Here is a 20,009-nt window from a genome sequence, read left to right as displayed (position 1 = left end):
ATCCGTGTGTTTAGCCACAGGCCTCATTGGTGTTTGAAGGCCCCTTTCTGTCAAATTTGTTTTTTGGCCACAATTCTTCGCAGTCAAGATGTCTTATTATGGTTTGAGTATGCAAGCATAACTGTTGCTCTGGAAATATCAAACAATTTTGTTCTGGTTACAGTATGATCATTCAGGTTATGGCGAGAAGGGAATAAAGGAATAAAGAATCCCTCAACGCCAATTGGTGTATAGCACAAGACGGTATGAATTCACATGTCTGATTCCATTACATATCCTAAATAAGAGAATTATTCCTCATTTCAGGACAGTGTTTGGTGCCTTCCTTTCTGCCCCAAAAAGTTGAATTCACATCCAGAACAGCCGGTATATAGTGCAGATATAGAATAATATTGTAGACCAATTTGTTTCAAATTACTTAAAGCTGTTTCAGGCTTTTTAGCCTTCACCAGTGGAATGTATGTAAACCATGTTTTTTATGGAGTAGGACTTTGGACTCAACAAGACAGTATAAGCATACAGGTAATAGTGAGAAGGAACTAAATGCAGGGCTTTTTTTCAGCGGGAACGTGGGGGAACGCAGTTCCGGCACCTTCACCACTGACAGACAATGGTGCTGGGTTGTGCTGCAGGGTCTATTGATATTCACTGAGATCTATTCTAGCTGGAGGGTATCTATTTTTGCATGGGGGGTCTTTTGTTTCTGAGGAAGTCTATTGTTGCTGGTGGAAGACCTACAGTTGCTGGGGGTGGGTCTTATATTGCTGGGGGGGGGGGGTCAGTTGTTGTTGGGAGAGATCTACTGTTGAGGGAGGGGTCTATTGTTGCTGGATGCTGGAGAATCTATTGATGCTGGCTGTGGGGAGATCTGCTGTTGCTGCTGGGAGTCTATTGTTACTGGGGGGGATTTTTTGTGGTGGGGTGGTTTATTGTTTCTGGAGGGAACTCTATTGTTACTGGCTGCAGGGTTTCTATTTTACTGCTTTTCTTGTTATAACTATCAAATTCCTCAGAGATTACTTAGCACCACAAGTTGATCCTTGGTTCTGTATTGTCTAAAAGGGCACTACTGGGAGGTGGGTAGGGGACCAAGGAACGGTGCTCGGAGGTGGAGAAAAGGGGTGTCTCAGAAAGGGGGAGTTCCTGCACCTACTCTCTGGGAAAAAAAGCCCTGACTAAATGAATCAAAAGATCTCCAACCAGTACATAACACAGTAAAGCCTTCTTAGACACCCATTTTACTGACCACTTGTACCAACCACTGCTGAACACAACTCATAATGAGCCGGCATGCAATCTAGAGAGCATGCCCAATGAAAAGATAAACAAAGATAGCCACATCGGTTTTTTGTATTTTTAGTGCAGCCTTCACCAGTGTTTCTTGACCACCAGGGTGACACCTGGTTAGCCTTGGTGTACCATGAACAGGGGAACCAGGTTTGCCCAGGTTCTTGAGGACTCTCACGCATAGGAGGCCTCTGATGATGGGGGACTCTGATGTAAAGAGGTACCTCTGATGTGAGGGGGGGGGGGCTTTGGCATGATGAAGGATCTCTGATATAGTGGGGGGGGGGGTCTTTGATGTGAAGAAGGGACTTAAATGTGATGGGAAGCCTCTGATATAAAGAGGGACTTCTGATGTGAAGGGGAATTCTCATGTGAAGTTAATTTCATCAAGGCGGTTATGTGCATTGCCCCAGACTCAAGTTTCCCATTGATATGTAACATTTGCAATTTTTTACTTTTTGGATTTGGTTTCCACAAGATTTTACATAGTTTTGGGTGACACGAAAAAAGATTGATAAATGCTGGTCTAGACAAACAAAAAGTAGACCCAATAATACTGCTGTTTTCATTATTTAGTCTACCCCCTTAAAAAATTAAGGGGGTTTTGAGGGTTCTTCCATGGTAAAAGGTTTAGGGAGGTCTGGTCTAGGGTATAATGGGAATCTGGACATGAAACAAGCAAGGAGGATGTCTTTAAATATAATATTTATTTAGAGAATTATCATCCAGGAGAAAGGTCTCTTGAGAAGCTTACCTATTACAGTATTCTATAATATATATTTTAAGTTAGGACCATTAAACAGGGAAGGTTCTGTGTAAAAAAAAAAAAGTGATGCTAGTACAGTGCCTTGAAAAAGTATTCATATCCCTTGACATTTTCCACTTTTTTTTAATGTTGCAACCAAAAACATAAATGTATTTTATTGGGATTTTATGTGATAGACCAACGCAAAGTGGCAAATAATTGTGGAGTGGAAGGAAAATGATAAATGGTTTTCACAAGTGTGGGGGGCATTTGTATTCAACACCCCTGAGTCAAAACTTTGTAGAACTACCATTCGCTGCAATTACAGCTGCAAGTCTTTTTGGGGATGTCTCTACCAGCTTTGCACATCTAGAGTGGGACATTTCTGCCCATTCTTCTGTGCAAAGTAGCTCAAGTTCTGTCAGATTGGATGGAGAGCGTCTGTGAACAGCAATTTTGAAGTCTTGCCACAGATTCTCAATTGGATTTAAGTCTTGACATTGACTGGACCATTCTAACACATGAATATGCTGCTGGAAGATGAACCTCTGCTCCGGTCTCAAGTCTTTTGCAGGCTCTAACAGGTTTTCTTCTAAGATTGCCCTGTATTTGGCTCCATCCATCTTATCAACTCTGACCAGCTTCCCTATCCCTGTTGAAGAAAAGCATCTCCACATCATGATACTGCCACCACCATGTTTCACGGTGGGGATGGTGCGTTCAGGGTGATGTGTAGTGTTCGTTTTACGCCACACAAAGCGTTTTGCTTTTGTGTCAAAAAGTTACATTTTGGTCTCATCTGACCAGAGCATCTTCTTCCACATGTTTGCTGTGTCCCCCACATGGCTTCTCACAAACTGCAAACAGGACTTCTTATGGCTTTCTTTCAACAACTGAGGTGGAGGTGTAGTGCACGACTAATTGTTGCCCTAATTTTTGGGGTTCAGATATTTCCCTCAGTGTGTGCAGCAGTACGCACTCTATAGCCATTTGAGTTGGCACAGGTTGTTGAATGTCAGGTTTGTTCATTTCACAGGTCCTCTTGGACCTTTTATTTCTCCCAGTGGTGGTCAGATTCTAAATAATTGTGAGAATGGTGTGACATAATGATGTGGGGCTATGCTCTCCAGTGAGTCCATGGTGGGGACAGAGCCTTGATGCTCTGGGCTAACATGAAGTGGGTTGAATGGACATCTACAGGATGTGCTTTGCCTAACATGAGCCAATATGAGGGCATAATAGCTAAACAATGCTTGCTGCATAGCTGGAATCTGCTGATTGCCTGCCTGTTGCCCAGCCATGCTCTGGTACCAAAGTTAAGCTCTCCCTGCTGATGGGTCTGATGCTTCCGAGTTTCCATTGTTGTCACGTGCCTTGCATGGGTTACCAATGGTGGATCCTCACTATGCAAGGCATTGTGTTCATGCTTTCCTTTACATGGTGAGTCCCTTTGGAGTCATCTTGGATTAAAACCATTAAGAGACAGCTGGAGGTTCGTTGAAGTCCTTGGAGTTTTATACCTTGGAGATTTGACCTGGAAGTTGGACAGCTGAGAGGACATTGGCCGCTCTGGGTGTGATCCACGATTCAGCGCATACGAACCCCCTGAGGCATGTGGAGCCTTTACAAGCTTGTATGACACATTTGCTGTATGGTATTTTCTGTCCACCATTTCTGGTAAGAGTACCTACCTTTTCCGGTGATAAATCCTGGTTGATGGTTGAAGGCTTTCTACAGTTTGGGTCAACTGAACATCTGAATCCATTTTGTCTACTATTTACACTGTTGGACACTCTAGAATCATTTGGTTCAAAGAATGACTGTTATTTTTTAATTTTTTTGTTATTTATTATATAGAATTAATTTTTTTCACTTATTTTTGATGCTGAGCAGCATGACATATATTGTACATGCTGTCATTGAGTAGTTCTTCTCACTAATAACTTATTGGGCTAATGAATCACTCAAATTAGTCACTTCACATTTATATGTTTTTCTAGCGCTGCATTTTTGGGTACATATAGTTATTTGACTTGGTTTGTTTGTATGTCAGCTGCTGGTTTTGTGTCATTCACTTTATATATTGTAAGTTTGTTAGGTAGCGCTGTGTTTTCCCCCTTTTTTCTTCACTCACAGTGTTGGCACAAGACAGTTGAACAGTTTAAATCTGAGACATGTAATAAACCTGGTATTGTTCTTGGGAATAAAACAGAATAGTAATTATAGTACTGAGCCTGGCACAACCTTATGTGATGGCGGCCAGTCACACATACAGTGTATTTCAAGGTCTTTCGTTTTATTTAATCCATTTATAGCATATATAACATTTACAAATTAAGCAGCACATTGCAATGTAATACAAATAATTTCCATTAGTCCCTACCCCCGAGGAGCTCGTAATCTAATGGATATCCTCATCACGCTTAGCCCTTGTACACGCGGTCGGAGAATCCGTCGGAATGTGTCCTATCGGACCGTGTTGTCGGATAATCCGACTGTGTGTGGTATGCATCGGACTGTTTCCATCGGAATATCCGTCGGACCCAATTTTCCAACTTGTTGGAAATATCTAATCTAATGGATATCCTCATCACGCTTAGCCCTTGTACACACGGTCGGAGAATCCGTCGGAATGTGTCCTATCGGACCGTGTTGTCGGATAATCCGACTGTGTGTGGTATGCATCGGACTGTTTCCGTCGGAATATCCGTCGGACCCAATTTTCCAACTTGTTGGAAATATTTTCCGACAAACTGGTCCGACCGGACATACTCCGATCATGTGTAGAGAATTCTGATCGGACAAAGTGCCACGCATGCTCAGATCAAATTCCTACATCAAAGCTATTGGCTACTAGCCTGAACGTAGTCCCGTCGTAACTAAATAACGTCATCACGTTATGTACAATCGAATTTTCCGACAACTTGGTCCGACCGTGTGTATGCAACAGTTTTGGACACAATCCGTTGGACAAAATCCAACGGATTTGGTTGGCAGAATGTCCGACCGTGTGTACAGGGGCATACTAGGGTCAAGCTGATTATGGTTTTAGATTGCAGAAACAGGTTTTAAGACAACATTCAAACACCATAAAAAAATGTTTTCCATTGTGGAAAAGAACCTAGAATGACAGCACTGCATGATAACAGGAAGAAGCATTTCTTGCACACGTTGGACTTCCTCAGCTTACATGTCTCCACCAAACCACACACCCTGATACATTTCACTCTGCCCAACGGGTCTTACTCATAAGGTCATAGTAGCAGCGATCCTCTCCTTTTTACATTACATTTTTATATGCCAATGAAGAATGATAATGAGCCCAATTACAATAAACCCAGACCACACCAGTCTGATGATGTTTGGGATGGTATAATCCTTGGGAATTCCCCCTTCTTGATTTCTATCTTCTTCTTCTGGTTTGTTTGGGGTGGTATGATTCTTGGGAATGTTCCCTTCTGGATTTCTTCTGTCTTCTTTTGATGGTCTCCCTATAAATTAAAATAAAAAATGAATGTGCAATATTTCTTTAATTATCCCCATTTGTATTTATCAAGACCAAACAGCTTGCAATCTAATTTACACACCACAGTTATATAAGCACACATTATAGTCATGTGTCGGTTAAAACTGTTCAACCTCTAGGTATGTCCTTGGGTGATAAGATGATCATAAGGAGTCCCAGACAAATATGGAGACATGGAGACATGGAATCACGGGACATTGAACCATACAGACTCCATATAGGAATTTATCATGGCAAGGCCAGAGAGGTAACATGTGAGCCACCATATTTATAGCATAAGGTGTCAGGGCTCCCCACACTGACCAATCATATTTCTGCTGCTATGTTGGGTTTCTAACATTCTAGGGGTGGTTTCTTCTGTTAATGGGATCTCAATGTTAAGGATTGCAGAACTATATGTTGTTGATCTAGAGGACCAGGACTGGGAAGTTTGGGCCTGGGGGGCAAATAGAACTGTAGCAAGGTCTCCAGCCTCCTTCAGTCTAATGGGAACCTCCAGGGCCAGAGATAGCTAACATCATTCTGTATATGGTGGGTTATGAGGCATATTGGGTGCAAGGTGGTCAAAATTATCGGGCGCCAGACACTTCTTGAATGCAAAAGAGACTTTATTTCTCTTAACAAACTTTTGGGGGGAGAGAGGATTAGGGCCAGGACACCCTTAAGTAGTTATAAGTTCAATTGGCAGACCCTGAGATTTCAATAGGAGGACAGCCATGCAGGAAAAGGCATCCAGCCAGATGCCACATCTGCACGTGCAGGAATGCTGTCTCCTATGGTAACAGTCTAACAGTTCCTAACACAAAGCGTAACAGTTCCTTCACTTCCACTACAATCACTCCTTGTAGTTTGTCAGCCCACTGAGCTCCCGGTCTCCCACTAGACTAGACTAGATGATTCACTGCCACTGAATTCCTTGAGCTCCTTCAATCTTCATGATGGTATCTTCCTCAAGCGTCACCCCGCCTCTTTGCTGGGTCCCTAGCTTGGCACTCCAGATACCTCTCAAGCATCACCCCACTGGCCTGCTCGGTCCCTGGCTTGATACACAAGGCTGCTCTGCAAGCGTCACCTCTGCTGGCTGGGTCCCAGGCTTGATACTCACTGAAGTTTCCAGATACTTCACCTTCCCCGGTTGGTGAGAATGCTGCTCCGGTACTTGCTTCTGTTACTCACTGTGGTCCCTGGTAATAAGGGGGTTGGACCCTTACTGGCGACAGCTTTCCCTCTACCTCCGAATATGACAGGTTCTCCGGCCGACAGAACCATCACTTCTGGTTGGACTGCAAGCCTCAATCCCAACCCTATGCTGCTCTTTTGCTTCTGGATAGGCCCTTGGACAGCCTGGCAGCCAGATGTGCCCAGGATAGGCCCAATCTCCGGCCTAGCAGCCTGGGCAATACAACACATGTCCACCCAAACAGATGTCCAGGTGGTACAGAACATAGACCAGCTGACTCCACCCAAATATATAGGTTATAGGCCAAGAGATTTACGACAACCCCTGCCCATTGGCTAAAATCCCCTATATACCCATAATCTGACCTTGCATTGTCCTTCTTGTATCTAGTACCCCCAGGTACCCAGCCACCTAGCAGTAGAAGAGAAAAGTGCAACAAGGCCAAACTTAGGGATAAATCAATTGATCTCTATAAATTAGCCAAGATGACTATTTCCGGTGAGTAAATTTTGGGGAGCAGGCCGGCCTAAACTCCAGTATGCTACACAACCAATTGGTCCTTCCATGTTAGGGACAGTTTCCTGAGGTCTAACGGCAGTGTACCCCAATTCCACATTGATGTGTGGGCATGGTGATTGGTGGATGTTCTTAAAGTTCACCATTGATTGTGATTAGGGATGAGCCGATTTGGTTCGCAGCAGAACATGCAAAAAATTTGTTCAAACACACAAACACTGTCTATGGGACGCGTATAAAATCAAATGTGCTAATTTTAAAGGCTTAAATGCCCTAAAAATTGTTTGGGAACCCAGGTCCTGCCCCAGGGGACATCTATTAATGCAAAAAAAAGTTTTAAAAAACGTCCGTTAAAAACTAAATATTCCTTTAAATATCATGCCTGGGGGGTGTCTATAGTATGCCTGTAAAGTGGCACAGTTTTCCTGTGTTTAGAACAATATCACAGCAAAATTACATTTCTAAAGGTAAAAAAGTAATTTAAAACTACTCGTGGCTGTAATGTAGTGTTGGGTCCCAGCAATATAGATGGGCATATAAATATATATAAGATCAGACCTTGGCGCTGAGGACTGAAAAATTGTCTAAAGGCATCTGTCAGCATGCCACCTTCTCCACCACTCTTCCTCTGACTGACCAAAGCTTCAGCAACACATTGTCCAGCACCAGGAAATTGTAACCTCCCAGGGTCTGGAAATGCGTTGCACAAACCTTTCTTCAAGGCCTCCTGAAAATGTTTCATCCTCTGCTCCCTCTACGAAGGCAGGATGAGTTCTGCAACCTTACCCTTGTAACGTGGATCAAGAAGGATTACCAGCCAGTAATTATCCCTCTCCTTGATACCACGAATCCTAGGGTCCTTTTGCAGGCTTTGCAGAATCAGGGAGGCCATGCAGTGTAAGTTTGCAGAAGCATTTGATTCTGAGTCCTCTGGGTCACTAAGGATCACATGATCTGTAACAACCTCCTTCCAGCCATGTACAACTCCTTGGGTTTCTTGGGACTGAAAACCATCCCTTGAAGACTGCTGCTGAGTGTTATCCTCCATGTCCGTGCTAACACAATCCCCCTCCTCCTTCTCCTCCTCCTCTTCTTCCTGTGTATTCCTGTGTATTTGGCAGGCCTGCAGGAATACTATATGGATAAAGGGGGCCTTGAGAGGTAAGGAAGTCCTCCTCTTCCTCCTGCTGTTCAGGAGGGAGCGCTCTCTCATCCCCCATCTTTTTATGTGGCCTGCCAGGTTGCATGCTCGGATCTTGGATGGATTTTTGGAAGGACCCCAACCATTTTTTTTGGCGCAGGGTTCCCCTTAAAATCCATACCAGACCCGATTTTGAGGAGGGCCCCCACGCCATTTTTTTTTTATTTTGGCGTATGGTTCCCCTTAATATTCATACCAGACCTGAAGGGCCTGGTATGGAATTTAGGGGGACCCCCTTTTTTTTAAATTTTGGTTCGGGGGTTCCCTTGTGGGGAAATCCCATGTCGTTTTTATCAATGAACTTTTAATGTGTATTGTCGGACCGACAATTCATTATAGCCGTGAGTAGTTTTAAATGACTTTTTCTTCCTTTAAAAATGTCATTTTGCTGTCAGACTGTTCTAAACACGGGAAACATGCTCCCCTTTACATACATACTATAGACACCCCCCAGGTACGAAATTTAAAGGAATATTACACCTTTATTGTTTCACTTTAAGCATTACTAAAATCACTGCTCCTGAAAAAATTTCAGTTTTTAAAACTTTTTTTTGCATTGATACATGTCCCCTGGGGCAGGACCCAGGTCCCCAAACACTTTTTATGACAATAAAATGCATATAAGCCTTTAAAATGAGCACTTTGTTCGAACTAATTTTTTCCCTGTTTGCATGTTCTGGATGCAAACCGAACCAGGGGGTGTTTGGCTCATCCCTAATTGTGTACTGTGTACACCACCAGAAATATATATATATATATATATATATATATATATATATATATGTGTGTGTGTGTAGCACTAACCCCCAAAGGAGCTGCTGAATTTTTCCTGGCCTTACTAATTACCTCCACCAGCTCGTACTCATTGTCCTTGTCTAGGGCTTCCCAGGGTTGATGACCCAGTAACTGTAGAGACCGACACTTGAATTCCTTGTTAGGATTTTTATTTTGCATAAACCAGTTGAACAAACTCAGTCTCTAAGTCGGGAATAGAGGGTATCAGGGTAAAGTTTAGCTCAGGTGCTTGAAACTGCTGACTTCAATAAAAGTCTCTCTCTCTGTACACAATCCAGGGAATAGCCACTCGCAACTGGATTCTTTAACTGTTGGATAAATCCTTAAGTTTGGGTTTGGCAGCCAACAGGTAATTCTAGCTTTTCAAAGTCTCTCACGCTGACTTGGTTGGAAGCTTAGTTATAACTGGAAGGATAGAAGTAGGAACTTTTCTTTCAGCCGGTCCGGCGATACTTTAAGAATTGTGGATTCAGTCAATGTCCATGGCAGCTCAGCTTCCAGGCTCTTACTGAGCAGCCAGCCTTGTGCGTGGCTCTCTTAATGAAGAGTCCTCCCCCGGTCACGTGTAGAGTTGCTGGGCCTCTCCAAAGTTGGAACGGCACCGGAACACCTTAGAATCCTCCTTACAGTTACTGCGCCTCGAACTAGCCAGTTCTGAGGCTCGGAAATGGATGGATCCGCACCCCAAGCCATGAGGGCCCCTGGGGACTGGTCAGGAGGCCAGGACCACGGAGTCAGCAACAACTTCTGGACTGGAACCCAGAACCATGTGACTTTGGCACCTTAAGTACCCTCTCCTGGATTACGCAGTGAGACAAACGCGGCCACTGATTGGGTCCGAGATGGAGATTGGTACCCAATGCGTCCAACCAGACTGCGTTCTGAAGCCTCCCACAGGTGTACAACCCCACCTATGACCAGGCAGAACTTCTATACAGACCAGCCAAACTGATGCCAAAGTACAATTTAGCACAATTAGCCCCAAAACTTACTATAGTTTTGAGCAAAACTAAATTTAAGTACATAGCGTGTACTTGTTAGGAGTACCAGCGCTACATATATATATATATATATATATATATATATATATATATATATATATATATATATATATATACACACTAGACTGAGGCTGCAACACCTGAACAAGAGGCACCACTAACCAAACACTGCCATGAAGACCAAGGAACTCTCCAAACAAGTAAGGGACAATGTTGTTGAGAAGTACAAGTCAGGGTAAGGTTATAAACAAATATCCAAATCTTTGAAGCCTGCCAAGAGACGGGCACACACCAAAACTCACGGATTGGGCAAGGAGGGCATTAATCAGAGAGGCAGCACAGAGACCTAAGGTAACCCTGGAGGAGCTGCAGAGTTCCACAGCAGAGACTGGAGTATCTGTACATAGGACGACAATAAGCCGTACGCTCAATAGAGTTGGGCTTTATGGCAGAGTGGCCAGAAGAAAGACATTACTTTCAGCAAAAAATGTTTTGAGTTTGCGAAAAGGCATGTGGGAGACTTGCAAAACATATGGAGGAAGGTGCTCTGGTCTGATGAGACTAAAATTAAACTTTTTGGCCATCAAAGAAAACGCTATGTCTGGCGCAAACCCAACACATCACATCACCCAAAGAACACCACCCCCACCGTGAAACATGGTGATGGCAGCATCATGCTGTGGGGATGTTTTTCAGCAGTCGGGACTGGGAAACTGGTCAGAGTTGAGGGAAAGATGGATGGTGATAAATACAGAGATGTTCTTGAGCAAAACCTGTACCACTCTGTGTGTGATTTGAGGCTAGGACGGAGGTTCACCTTCCAGCAGGACAATGACCCCAAACACACTGCTAAAGCAACACTTGAGTGGTTTAAGGGTAAACATGTAAATGTGTTAGAATGGCCTAGTCAAAGCCCAGACCTCAATCCAATAGAAAATCTGTGGTCAGACTTAAAGATTGCTATTCACAAGCGCACACTATCCAACTTGAAGGAGCTGGAGCAGGTTTGCAAGGAGGAATGGGCAAAAATCCCAGTGGTAAGATGTGGCAAGACTCATAGAGACCTATCCAAAGCGACTTGGAGCCGTGATAGTCGCAAAAGGTGGCTCTACAAAGTATTGACTTTAGAGGGGTGAATAGTTATGTACATTGACTTTTTCTGTTTATTTTGTCCTACTTGTTGTTTGCTTCACAATAAAAAAAAAAATCCTCAAAGTTGTGGGCGTGTTCTGTAAATTAAAGTGATACTAAAGGATCGTTTTTTTTGTTTTTTAACTAACAAGCATGTTATACTTACCTCCACTGTGTAACTCGTTTTGCAGAGCGTGGCCCCGAACATTCATTTCTTGCGGCTTCTCTCCGCATTAGATAACCCCCTTGGAGAATCACTCTCCTGAGGGATTACCTTTGCGGGCACGCTCCCGAGTCCAGCATTTGCGTCCATTGAGGCCGAACGCAGGACTCTGCCCGCCCCCTGGCGCTAGCATCATTGAATTTGATTGACAGCAGTGGGAGGCAATGGCTGCGCTGCTATCAATCTATCCAATCAAGAGACGGGAACACGTGGAGAGAGGGGTGGCGGGGAACGCGCTGACGTAAATTCAGGGCTCAGATAACTAAAACAGGGAGGGGGGGGCTGGGGGGGCGGTGACTGTCAGGTGTTTTTTTACCTTAATGCATACGATGAATTAAGGTGAAAAAACACGTACCTTTACAACTCCTTTAACCACTTCAGCCCCGGACCATTTTTCTGGCCAAAGACCAGACCACTTTTTGCGATTTGGCACTGCGTCGCTTTAACTGACAATTGCGCGGTTGTGCGATGTGGCTCCCAAACAAAATTGACGTGCTTTTTTCCCCACAAATAGAGCTTTCTTTTGGTGGTATTTGATCACCCCTGCGGTTTCTATTTTTTGCTCTATAAACAAAAATAGAGTGACAATTTTGAAAAAAAAACAAATTTTTTTTGCTTTTTGTTATAATAAATATCCCCCAAAAATATATAAAAAATAATTTATTTCCCTCAGTTTAGGCCGAAACTTATTCTTCTACATATTTTTGGTAAAAAAAAATCTCAATAAGCGATTATTGATTGGTTTGCGCAAAAGTTATAGTGTACAAAATAGGGGATAGTTTTATGACATCTTTATTAATAATTTTTTTTTTTACTAGTAATGGCAACGATCAGCGATTTTTATTGTGACTGCGACATTATGGCGGACACATCGGACATTTCTGACACATTTTTGGGACCATTGTCATTTATACAGCGATCAGTGCTATACAAATGCAGTGATTCCTGTGTAAATGACACTGGCAGTGAAGGGGTTAACCAGGGGGTGGCAGTGTAGGGGTTAAGTGTTATAAGGGGCGTGTTACTAACTGTGGGGGGCTGGGCTTTCTTTTATTGAACACTGATCTCTGCTCCAATCACATGGAGCAGAGATCAGCGTCACTTGTTGCTAGGTAAAACAGGGAGATGCTGTTTACAATGGCATCTCCCAGTTCAGCCGCCCCGTGAGATAATCGCGAGTATGCCCGCGGCGATTGAGTCCGCGGGACCCGTGACCGGACTCACGGGGGTCCCGACCGGCACGCAAGCATGCCGCCCGCGGCGCGCTCGCGATGGCAGGGCGGCATTTAAAATTGGACCTACCTGTACGCCAATATGCCTGCCCGTGCCATTCTGCCGACGTACATCGGCGTGCGCCGGTCGGGAAGTGGTTAAATGATGCAAATTCTCAAACAATCCATGTTAATTCCAGGTTGTGAGGCAACAAAACACGAAAAAATGCCAAGTGGGGTGAATACTTTTGCAAGGCACTGTATATACTGTATATAAGTTTTCTTTTTCTTACTCTGGAACAAAGGCAGTTTTTTCCTTCTTTTTTTTTTGGTTAAACCTAATAGACATGTGTCTTTTATCAGCCTAACAATAATATCACACAGCTATGACTATTTATTCATCAAGAGAAATTTATAATATTGGAGTTAAAATTTATTTTATTTAACACTCTTGAGAAAATAAATTTAAGTTCTACATTTGTTGATATAATGATCGTAATGGTGTATTAGTCTTTTTGTCTATAAAGCTGACCTCCAGCCTTCCTTTCAGTTGTGCACAGTTGTACCAGCTCCTCTCCTGGACTGAAATGCCTCTTTCACACGGGATATATCCACGCTGATCCGCCCCGTGAACATCCGCTTGCTCAGCGGGGATCGCTCCGTCGATCCCCGCTGAGCAGGAAAACGACAGGTCTGTCTGTGCACACTGCGCAGGGGCGGACCTGTCAGAGCGCCGCTCTCCCCATGGGAGATCAGATGACGACGGACCGTAGAGTCCGTTGTCACCCGATCCGATGATGGATGGAAAAGTAGGTTTTTCCTCCGTCACACTTTTTTGGATCGGAGCGGGTCAGCGGAGGTCACCGCTGACATCCAACGCTCCATAGAGGCCTATGGGGCATCCGTTCAGGTCCACCTAAAAATCGGACAGGCGGACCTGAACGGATCAGCTGCGTGAAAGAGGCCTTACTTAGGTTTCACTGCAAGCTGTGAGCTTCTCACAATGTGCATTAGAAGCTGCAGAAAGTCAGATAAAGCATGCCCCCACTTACTGGTTTTAGGAAGTCCAGCATCATCTAATTCTTTCCTACCCAGCCTGACTGTCCCGGGCCCACCTATTTCATTCATTGGATTTCTCATCATTGAGCTCAAGTTTATATGTGGGAGTCTGGTAGGTGGTAGATCCTACTTATTCTGCCAATATGTTGAAACAATTGTTAGGTATGCTCACACCAGACACTTTCATGGCACTCACTTTGATGAACACTTACCTCTAATGTGTGGGGACACTTCATCTGTGTAAGTTACATATTCTTCCCAGGATAATGTTCTCGTACATCTGTATCGTCCAACTTGTTGGTTTTGTGGAATAGTAACTGTAGCAAGATCATTGGTTGAAGGCTGTGCGGCATTGCCATCTTTGTAGAATGTTGTACTGATGACCCTATACCCAGGACGGCTGTGACATCTTAGCACCACATCACTACCCCGATACACAAGTGGAGGAGCCTGCAGGATGACCGGACCTGCAATACAAAACTATCATCAGACCATCTTCAATACAGACAGGATGATTCTGTGAAGGTGAGCAAAGAGCATGTATGGGATGTGAAGTAACGTAAAGCAGCCAATCAGATTTCAGATTACTGCAGTTGGCTGTGTTAAGAGATGCTTTTTGATTGGTTGCCATGAGTGATTGCATTGCCTTAATGAATAAGCCCCCTAATCTGCAGTCTTTTACACAGCGTGCTGGTCAGTACTACAAATGTCCCCAGATAGGTTTTTGTACACATTTCTTTGTGCATGGAACAAACTTCTGGCTATACATACTCTTTAAGACTAATTTAAATTTAATCTATGTTTGAATGCATTGAAAGCGTCATGTAAGGGGAGCACATGTATGTAAACATTGGCGCCACACATGCATGGTATTGTCAGGAACACCAGTATGGTATTTTAATGGTAATTAAAATATTTAATTTCCCTTATTTCCATAAAAAGGACCACCTAAATCCTCAGCAACTGGCCCATCATGCTCTTAATCCGGCCCTGAAAGAAGGGAAGAGAGAGGAGGGTACCCAGAACATGGGACACAAATTGAAATGTAGGGTGTCCATGGACAAGAAGAGAAGAGTAAATTAAGAAAAAGGGATAGGAACAGTGGCGGCCCGTCCATTAGGGGCACCTGAGCTCCGCACCCTCTAACCATGGCTGCCACCCCCATGCTCTAGCCATGGATGCTATTTAGTCAGAACACTACCACCCCCTATTCATGCTTCTGGCCCCTTTCAGGACGCCGGCACATGAATTACAGAGTGTTTTTTGAAGCATCTGATTAGTGACAGAGGCTCTAATAGGCTTCAAAATAGGGTGAGCTTGTGGCACAGAGTATTGCGCCAGGAGCCCACCCAGGTGTTACAACAGCGAATGAATATTCGCTATTGAAACACTGATCCTCAATCCGGCCAATCAGAAGCAGATCTGAGACCCGTTTTCTGATTGGCCGTAAAGAGATTAGTCTCAATTGGTCGCAGAGGAGGAGGGAGAAAACGGAAGCCGGGGCAGTGCCCGTGGAGAGCAGGGGAAGGGAAAGTCGTTGCTGCTGCCGAGCAAGGGAAGCCGCCATAGATGGTGTAAGTGCACCAGACCCACCCGACCGACCTGGGGGGGTGGTACTGTTTACCCACCCAAAAAAAATTACCACCTGCCACCACTGGATAGGAACAACGGTTAATAGGGGGATGTTCCTTACCAGGGCTGGACTGGGACAGTAATTTGGCCCTGGACTTCATCCAGACCGGCACACTTAAATTTTGAGTGTCCCATCACCAGCCACTTACAACAGAGTGTCCCATTGGCACCACCTTACATTGGAGTGTCCCATTACCAGCCCCCTTACATCAGTGTCCCATCAGCAGCCCCCTTACATCAGAGTGTCCCATCAGCACCCCCTTACATCAGAGTGTCCCATCAGCACCTCCTTACATCAGAATGTCCCATCACCAGCCCCCTTACATCACAGTGTCCCATCACCAGCCCCTTACATCAGAGTGGCCCATTGAGCCATCGGCCCACCGGGAAACTCCCGGTAGTCCCGATGGCCAGTACATGCCTGTTCCTAACAGATGTACTGTAGAAGAATGGGTGTGGTGGTGAAAGGTCACCACCTATTGTATTTGCTACATTATTATTCTTCATTAGGCTTGTATAGGGCTTTCAAGGTATAAAATATAATGTCCAACTGGAACAAAGGAATTTTCTTGATTGACATAGAGCAACTTTTCACCTAACTAGAAGATATAAACCCACTGACTACTGATGTTTTATAGAACAGAACTAGAGCCATATGATGCCTGCTATATAGATGTATCAATGGGAGAGATTGTAGCTAAATTCATTCTGGAGAAAAGGTTAAGGTGACACCAACTACAGAGGTTCACGGCTTATGAAAACTGAATCTACAACCATTGCTGTCAATCATATGGTAAAACCAAACTGATACCTAACAGATGTTTAAGCCCTTGTACACACGGTCGGACATTCCGACAACCAAATCCGTTGGATTTTGTCCGGCGGATTTTGTCAGACGGATTTTGTCCGAAACTGTTGCATACACACAGTTGGACAAAGTTGTCAGAAAATCCGATCCTACTTAATGTGATGACGTTATTTTGTTACGACGGGACTATGTTCAGGCTAGTAGCCAATAGCTTTGGTGTAGGAATTTGATCTGAGCATGCGTGGAAATTCGTCCGATCGGAATTCTGGACACATGATTGGACAAAGTCCGATCGGATCATGTTGTCGGAAAATTTTATAGCCCAGCTGGAAAACTTGGTCCGTCGGATACTCCGACGGAAACAGTCCGATGGAGTCCACACACTGTCGGATTATCCGCCAACACGGTCCGATCGGACATTTTCCGTCGGAATGTCTGACCGTGTGTACAAGGGCTAATACTGTAGATGGTGGTGAAAGTACAGAAAACTCCCCTATTATTGTGTATTACACATGAGAAGGTTACACCTATCCTGGGAAGAAAACCATGTGTAGAGCAATACAACTGCTGTATAGAACATATATGGTGAGCCCACGAGTACCAAAAACTGATGAAGAAGATTTGATTAGAAAATGGTTCACTCCATATAATCTCCTGGATCCCATACTTTTAACCCCTTTACATTCCCAATTCTGAGGCACTTTTACCAGGCAGCGGGCAGGAGAAAAGGAGGTGAGTGGAGGGGCTGACTTGGAGCCAGAAGGGTTAGTAGTGTGGGTGACAGGAACATTGTAGTTGGCAAGAGAATCAGACCAGGGGCTCTATGAGGAATGAAAAAGATCTGCAAAAGTAATACATTTTCTACCTCAAATATGTGATAAGCACTGAGGTTATAGTGGCCATACACGGTACGATAAAACTGAACAATTGATCTCCGATTCTACAAAACCATTTAAATAGGACACGGATAGAGTGAGAAAAAATGGCATCGCAGAGTAATGAGCAACAGGTTTCCATAGACCCAAGTTGAGTGCTTGCGGCAGAAGAAAAAAATTTATACTACTGCGTTGATTGATGGAATTTTTTACGCTTTCACATATTAACTTTTGTACCACCACCCCTCCCTTTAAAATGTAAGCTCTATGAGCAGGGCACTCCTGTACCTTTTGTATTGTACTGTAATTGTGTCCCCCCCCCTATACATTGTAAAGCGCTGCATAAACTGTTGGCGCTATATAAATCGTGAATAATAATAATAATAATAATACGTTGATCATAAGTGATTCACAAGGGAGGATAAAAAGCCATTGATTGGCCCTGTATAAGCAATTATTATTTCCCACCACAACCTGTTGACTTGGGTCGAACAACGCTGTCACTTCCTGTCACTCGTCATTCGGCCATGCCAACTTTGTCTTGCTCAATCGATGTCCAATTTATTGTTTTGCGGAATCAAACGTTTGTTTTAGCGCACAGCATATGTCCACCACTAGTGTGCCTCCGTACGCATGTAGCATTGTAACTTTGTGCAGATATAGATAACAGTTGCCAGATTCAGTGATAAATAAATAAAAGTTATTTAAGGTTTTAAGAAGTTATACCAATAGTGTGTCTAAAAATGTTGCCCCCACCATAACACTACTGTCCTGGATAAGGTTTTATATTTTATATATATATATATATATATATATATATATATATATATATATATATATATATATATATATATATATTATTTATATTGATAGCTTTTCTTTAAAAAAAGCCAGTGGTCTTACAAATGGAATATCACAGGGCAGTAATGGTTTTTCTTCAAAATCAATCAGGCTACTACAGAGCTCAGAAGAACATGGGTGGCATAGTCACTGAAGGTAGGAGATCAGCAACAAGGACATGGCAAAAAAAGATTTTTCCTGGAGTTCTGCTTTAATAAGTAACCAACTCACCATCACTGACGTCCAGCCTGAATTGGGCACTGTTCTTGCTTTTTGTCCGGCACTCATAGACCCCGCTGTGTCCAACCTGTGCAGATGTGATCGTATAGCTCCATCCTTCTGCCACTTTCTCATTATCTTTATACCAGTAATGCGTTATACCAAATCCTCCATTGAATGCCATCGTTATATTCTCTCCTGTAAGTAATTTGTTGTACTCTACTGTGAAGATCACAGAATCACTCTCTACAAGACATGACACAGGAACATATAGAAGAAAATAATGAAAACACATGACATAATTCTATCTAAAGGCATCATAGGAAGCAGATAAATCTATGTATAAATGTAATGATTCATAATCAGAAATATTTAAAGACTCGTGTAAAGTACTAACAAACAGAAAATAGCAGCTTTAAAATCACCATAATCTGCATCAAAGAATTTATTAAAATTGTCAATATTTATTCTAAAACACAAGCAACAAACCTGCAATCATTACAAAATGCCAGTAATAATAAAAGTGAGAGGTTTTAGTGTGTAGCGCACATTATATTGGTGATCAGTGCCCCCCACCAGTGCTTAGCATAGTGCCCCCCTTTAACGTCATTGTCAGCGGTTTGGTTACCTCCTTCTAACTGGTGATCATCTTTGCGTCTCGCTTCTAGTTGACGTTCTAGAATACGTTATATCTATAATATAGAGATATAATTAAAGAGGAAGTAAACCCTGATGAGTTTACTTCCTCTTTCATTCCCTGCAAAAGCAAAGCATAATGGACTACTATGCATCGCATACTACCCCATTATGTGTCACTTACCTGACACAGGAGCCGGCGAAGTCGCTGCTGTCCCCTGTAGTCCGGTGCATCCATCTTCTCGGTGGGGTCTCGCAGCTCCGCCACTGTCATTCGGCAAAGCTGCGATGACGCCACTCCCGCGCATGCGCACGGGAGCCGCCACGCACGACAGCTCAGTCGTTGGAAATGCCGCGCTCAGTGCGCCTGCGCGCCGCTGTCTACGGCGCATGCGCCGTGGGCAGCGGTACCTGTCTTTCGGCAAATATCTCCTAAACCATGTAGGTTTAGGAGATATTTCTTGGACCTACAGGTAAGCCTTAATCTAGGCGTACCTGTAGGTCAAAGTGTGTTGTAAGGGTTTACAACCACTTTAAGTACCATATTTATGCATAAGGGCCATAAGCAATTACACTATATTACCAAAAATATTGGGACGCCTGCCTTTACACGCACATGAACTTTAATGACATTCCAGTCTTATGCTGGCCATACACTATACGAGAAATCGGCCATTGGACAGTTTGTTAGGTTTTTTTTTTCAGCCAGTTAATGGGCACAAAAAAATCGATAATCGTTTTGGACGTTTTTGAGCCGAAAAAACTAAGTTTGGACATTTTCTGCCGAACAAACGATAAATTGAAAGGTTAATGTGTTTCCCATCTGAAGTGTCTGCACTAGGTATATGTAAAAAACAAAACAAAAAAACGAACATAAATAAATACATTTTATGTCCACTGAAAGATTTATCGGTCATTACATGATGGCAGCATCGATTGCGCTCGCAGACGAACAGTCGTTTTTCGAAATTGGGTTTGCCCCGATTTTTGGTATAGTGTATGGCCAGCATAAGTCTGCAGGGTTCAATATTGTAGTTGGCCCACCCAGTGCCGGGAAAAGGTTATCCAGGGCCCAGGGCAAAGATGCCAAACTGCGCCCCCCTTTCCCTTAGGGTTAGGTTCAG

The 20,009-nt window shown here is 43.6% G+C and overlaps 1 protein-coding gene across 1 annotated transcript; it reads right to left on the bottom strand.

Moving 5' to 3' along the window:
* Positions 1–4,311: 4,311 nt before the first annotated feature.
* LOC143973521 (Fc receptor-like protein 5) lies at positions 4,312–18,496 on the bottom strand. The gene is made up of 3 exons (XM_077474440.1): positions 18,262–18,496; positions 14,088–14,342; positions 4,312–5,523 (listed from the first exon to the last, which is right to left on the bottom strand). The coding sequence occupies exons 1-3, from the start codon at positions 18,431–18,433 to the stop codon at positions 5,318–5,320; spliced, it is 633 nt and encodes a 210-aa protein (XP_077330566.1). The 5' UTR covers positions 18,434–18,496; the 3' UTR covers positions 4,312–5,317.
* Positions 18,497–20,009: the final 1,513 nt, after the last annotated feature.

This window comes from Lithobates pipiens, unplaced genomic scaffold, assembly GCF_037356315.1.
Source record: "Lithobates pipiens isolate NorthernLeopardFrog02 unplaced genomic scaffold, aLitPip1_a1.2 Scaffold_83, whole genome shotgun sequence".
Taxonomy (NCBI): domain Eukaryota; kingdom Metazoa; phylum Chordata; class Amphibia; order Anura; family Ranidae; genus Lithobates; species Lithobates pipiens.
Note: the sequence above shows the minus strand (reverse complement) of the source record. Positions and strands in the feature narration are given on the sequence as shown.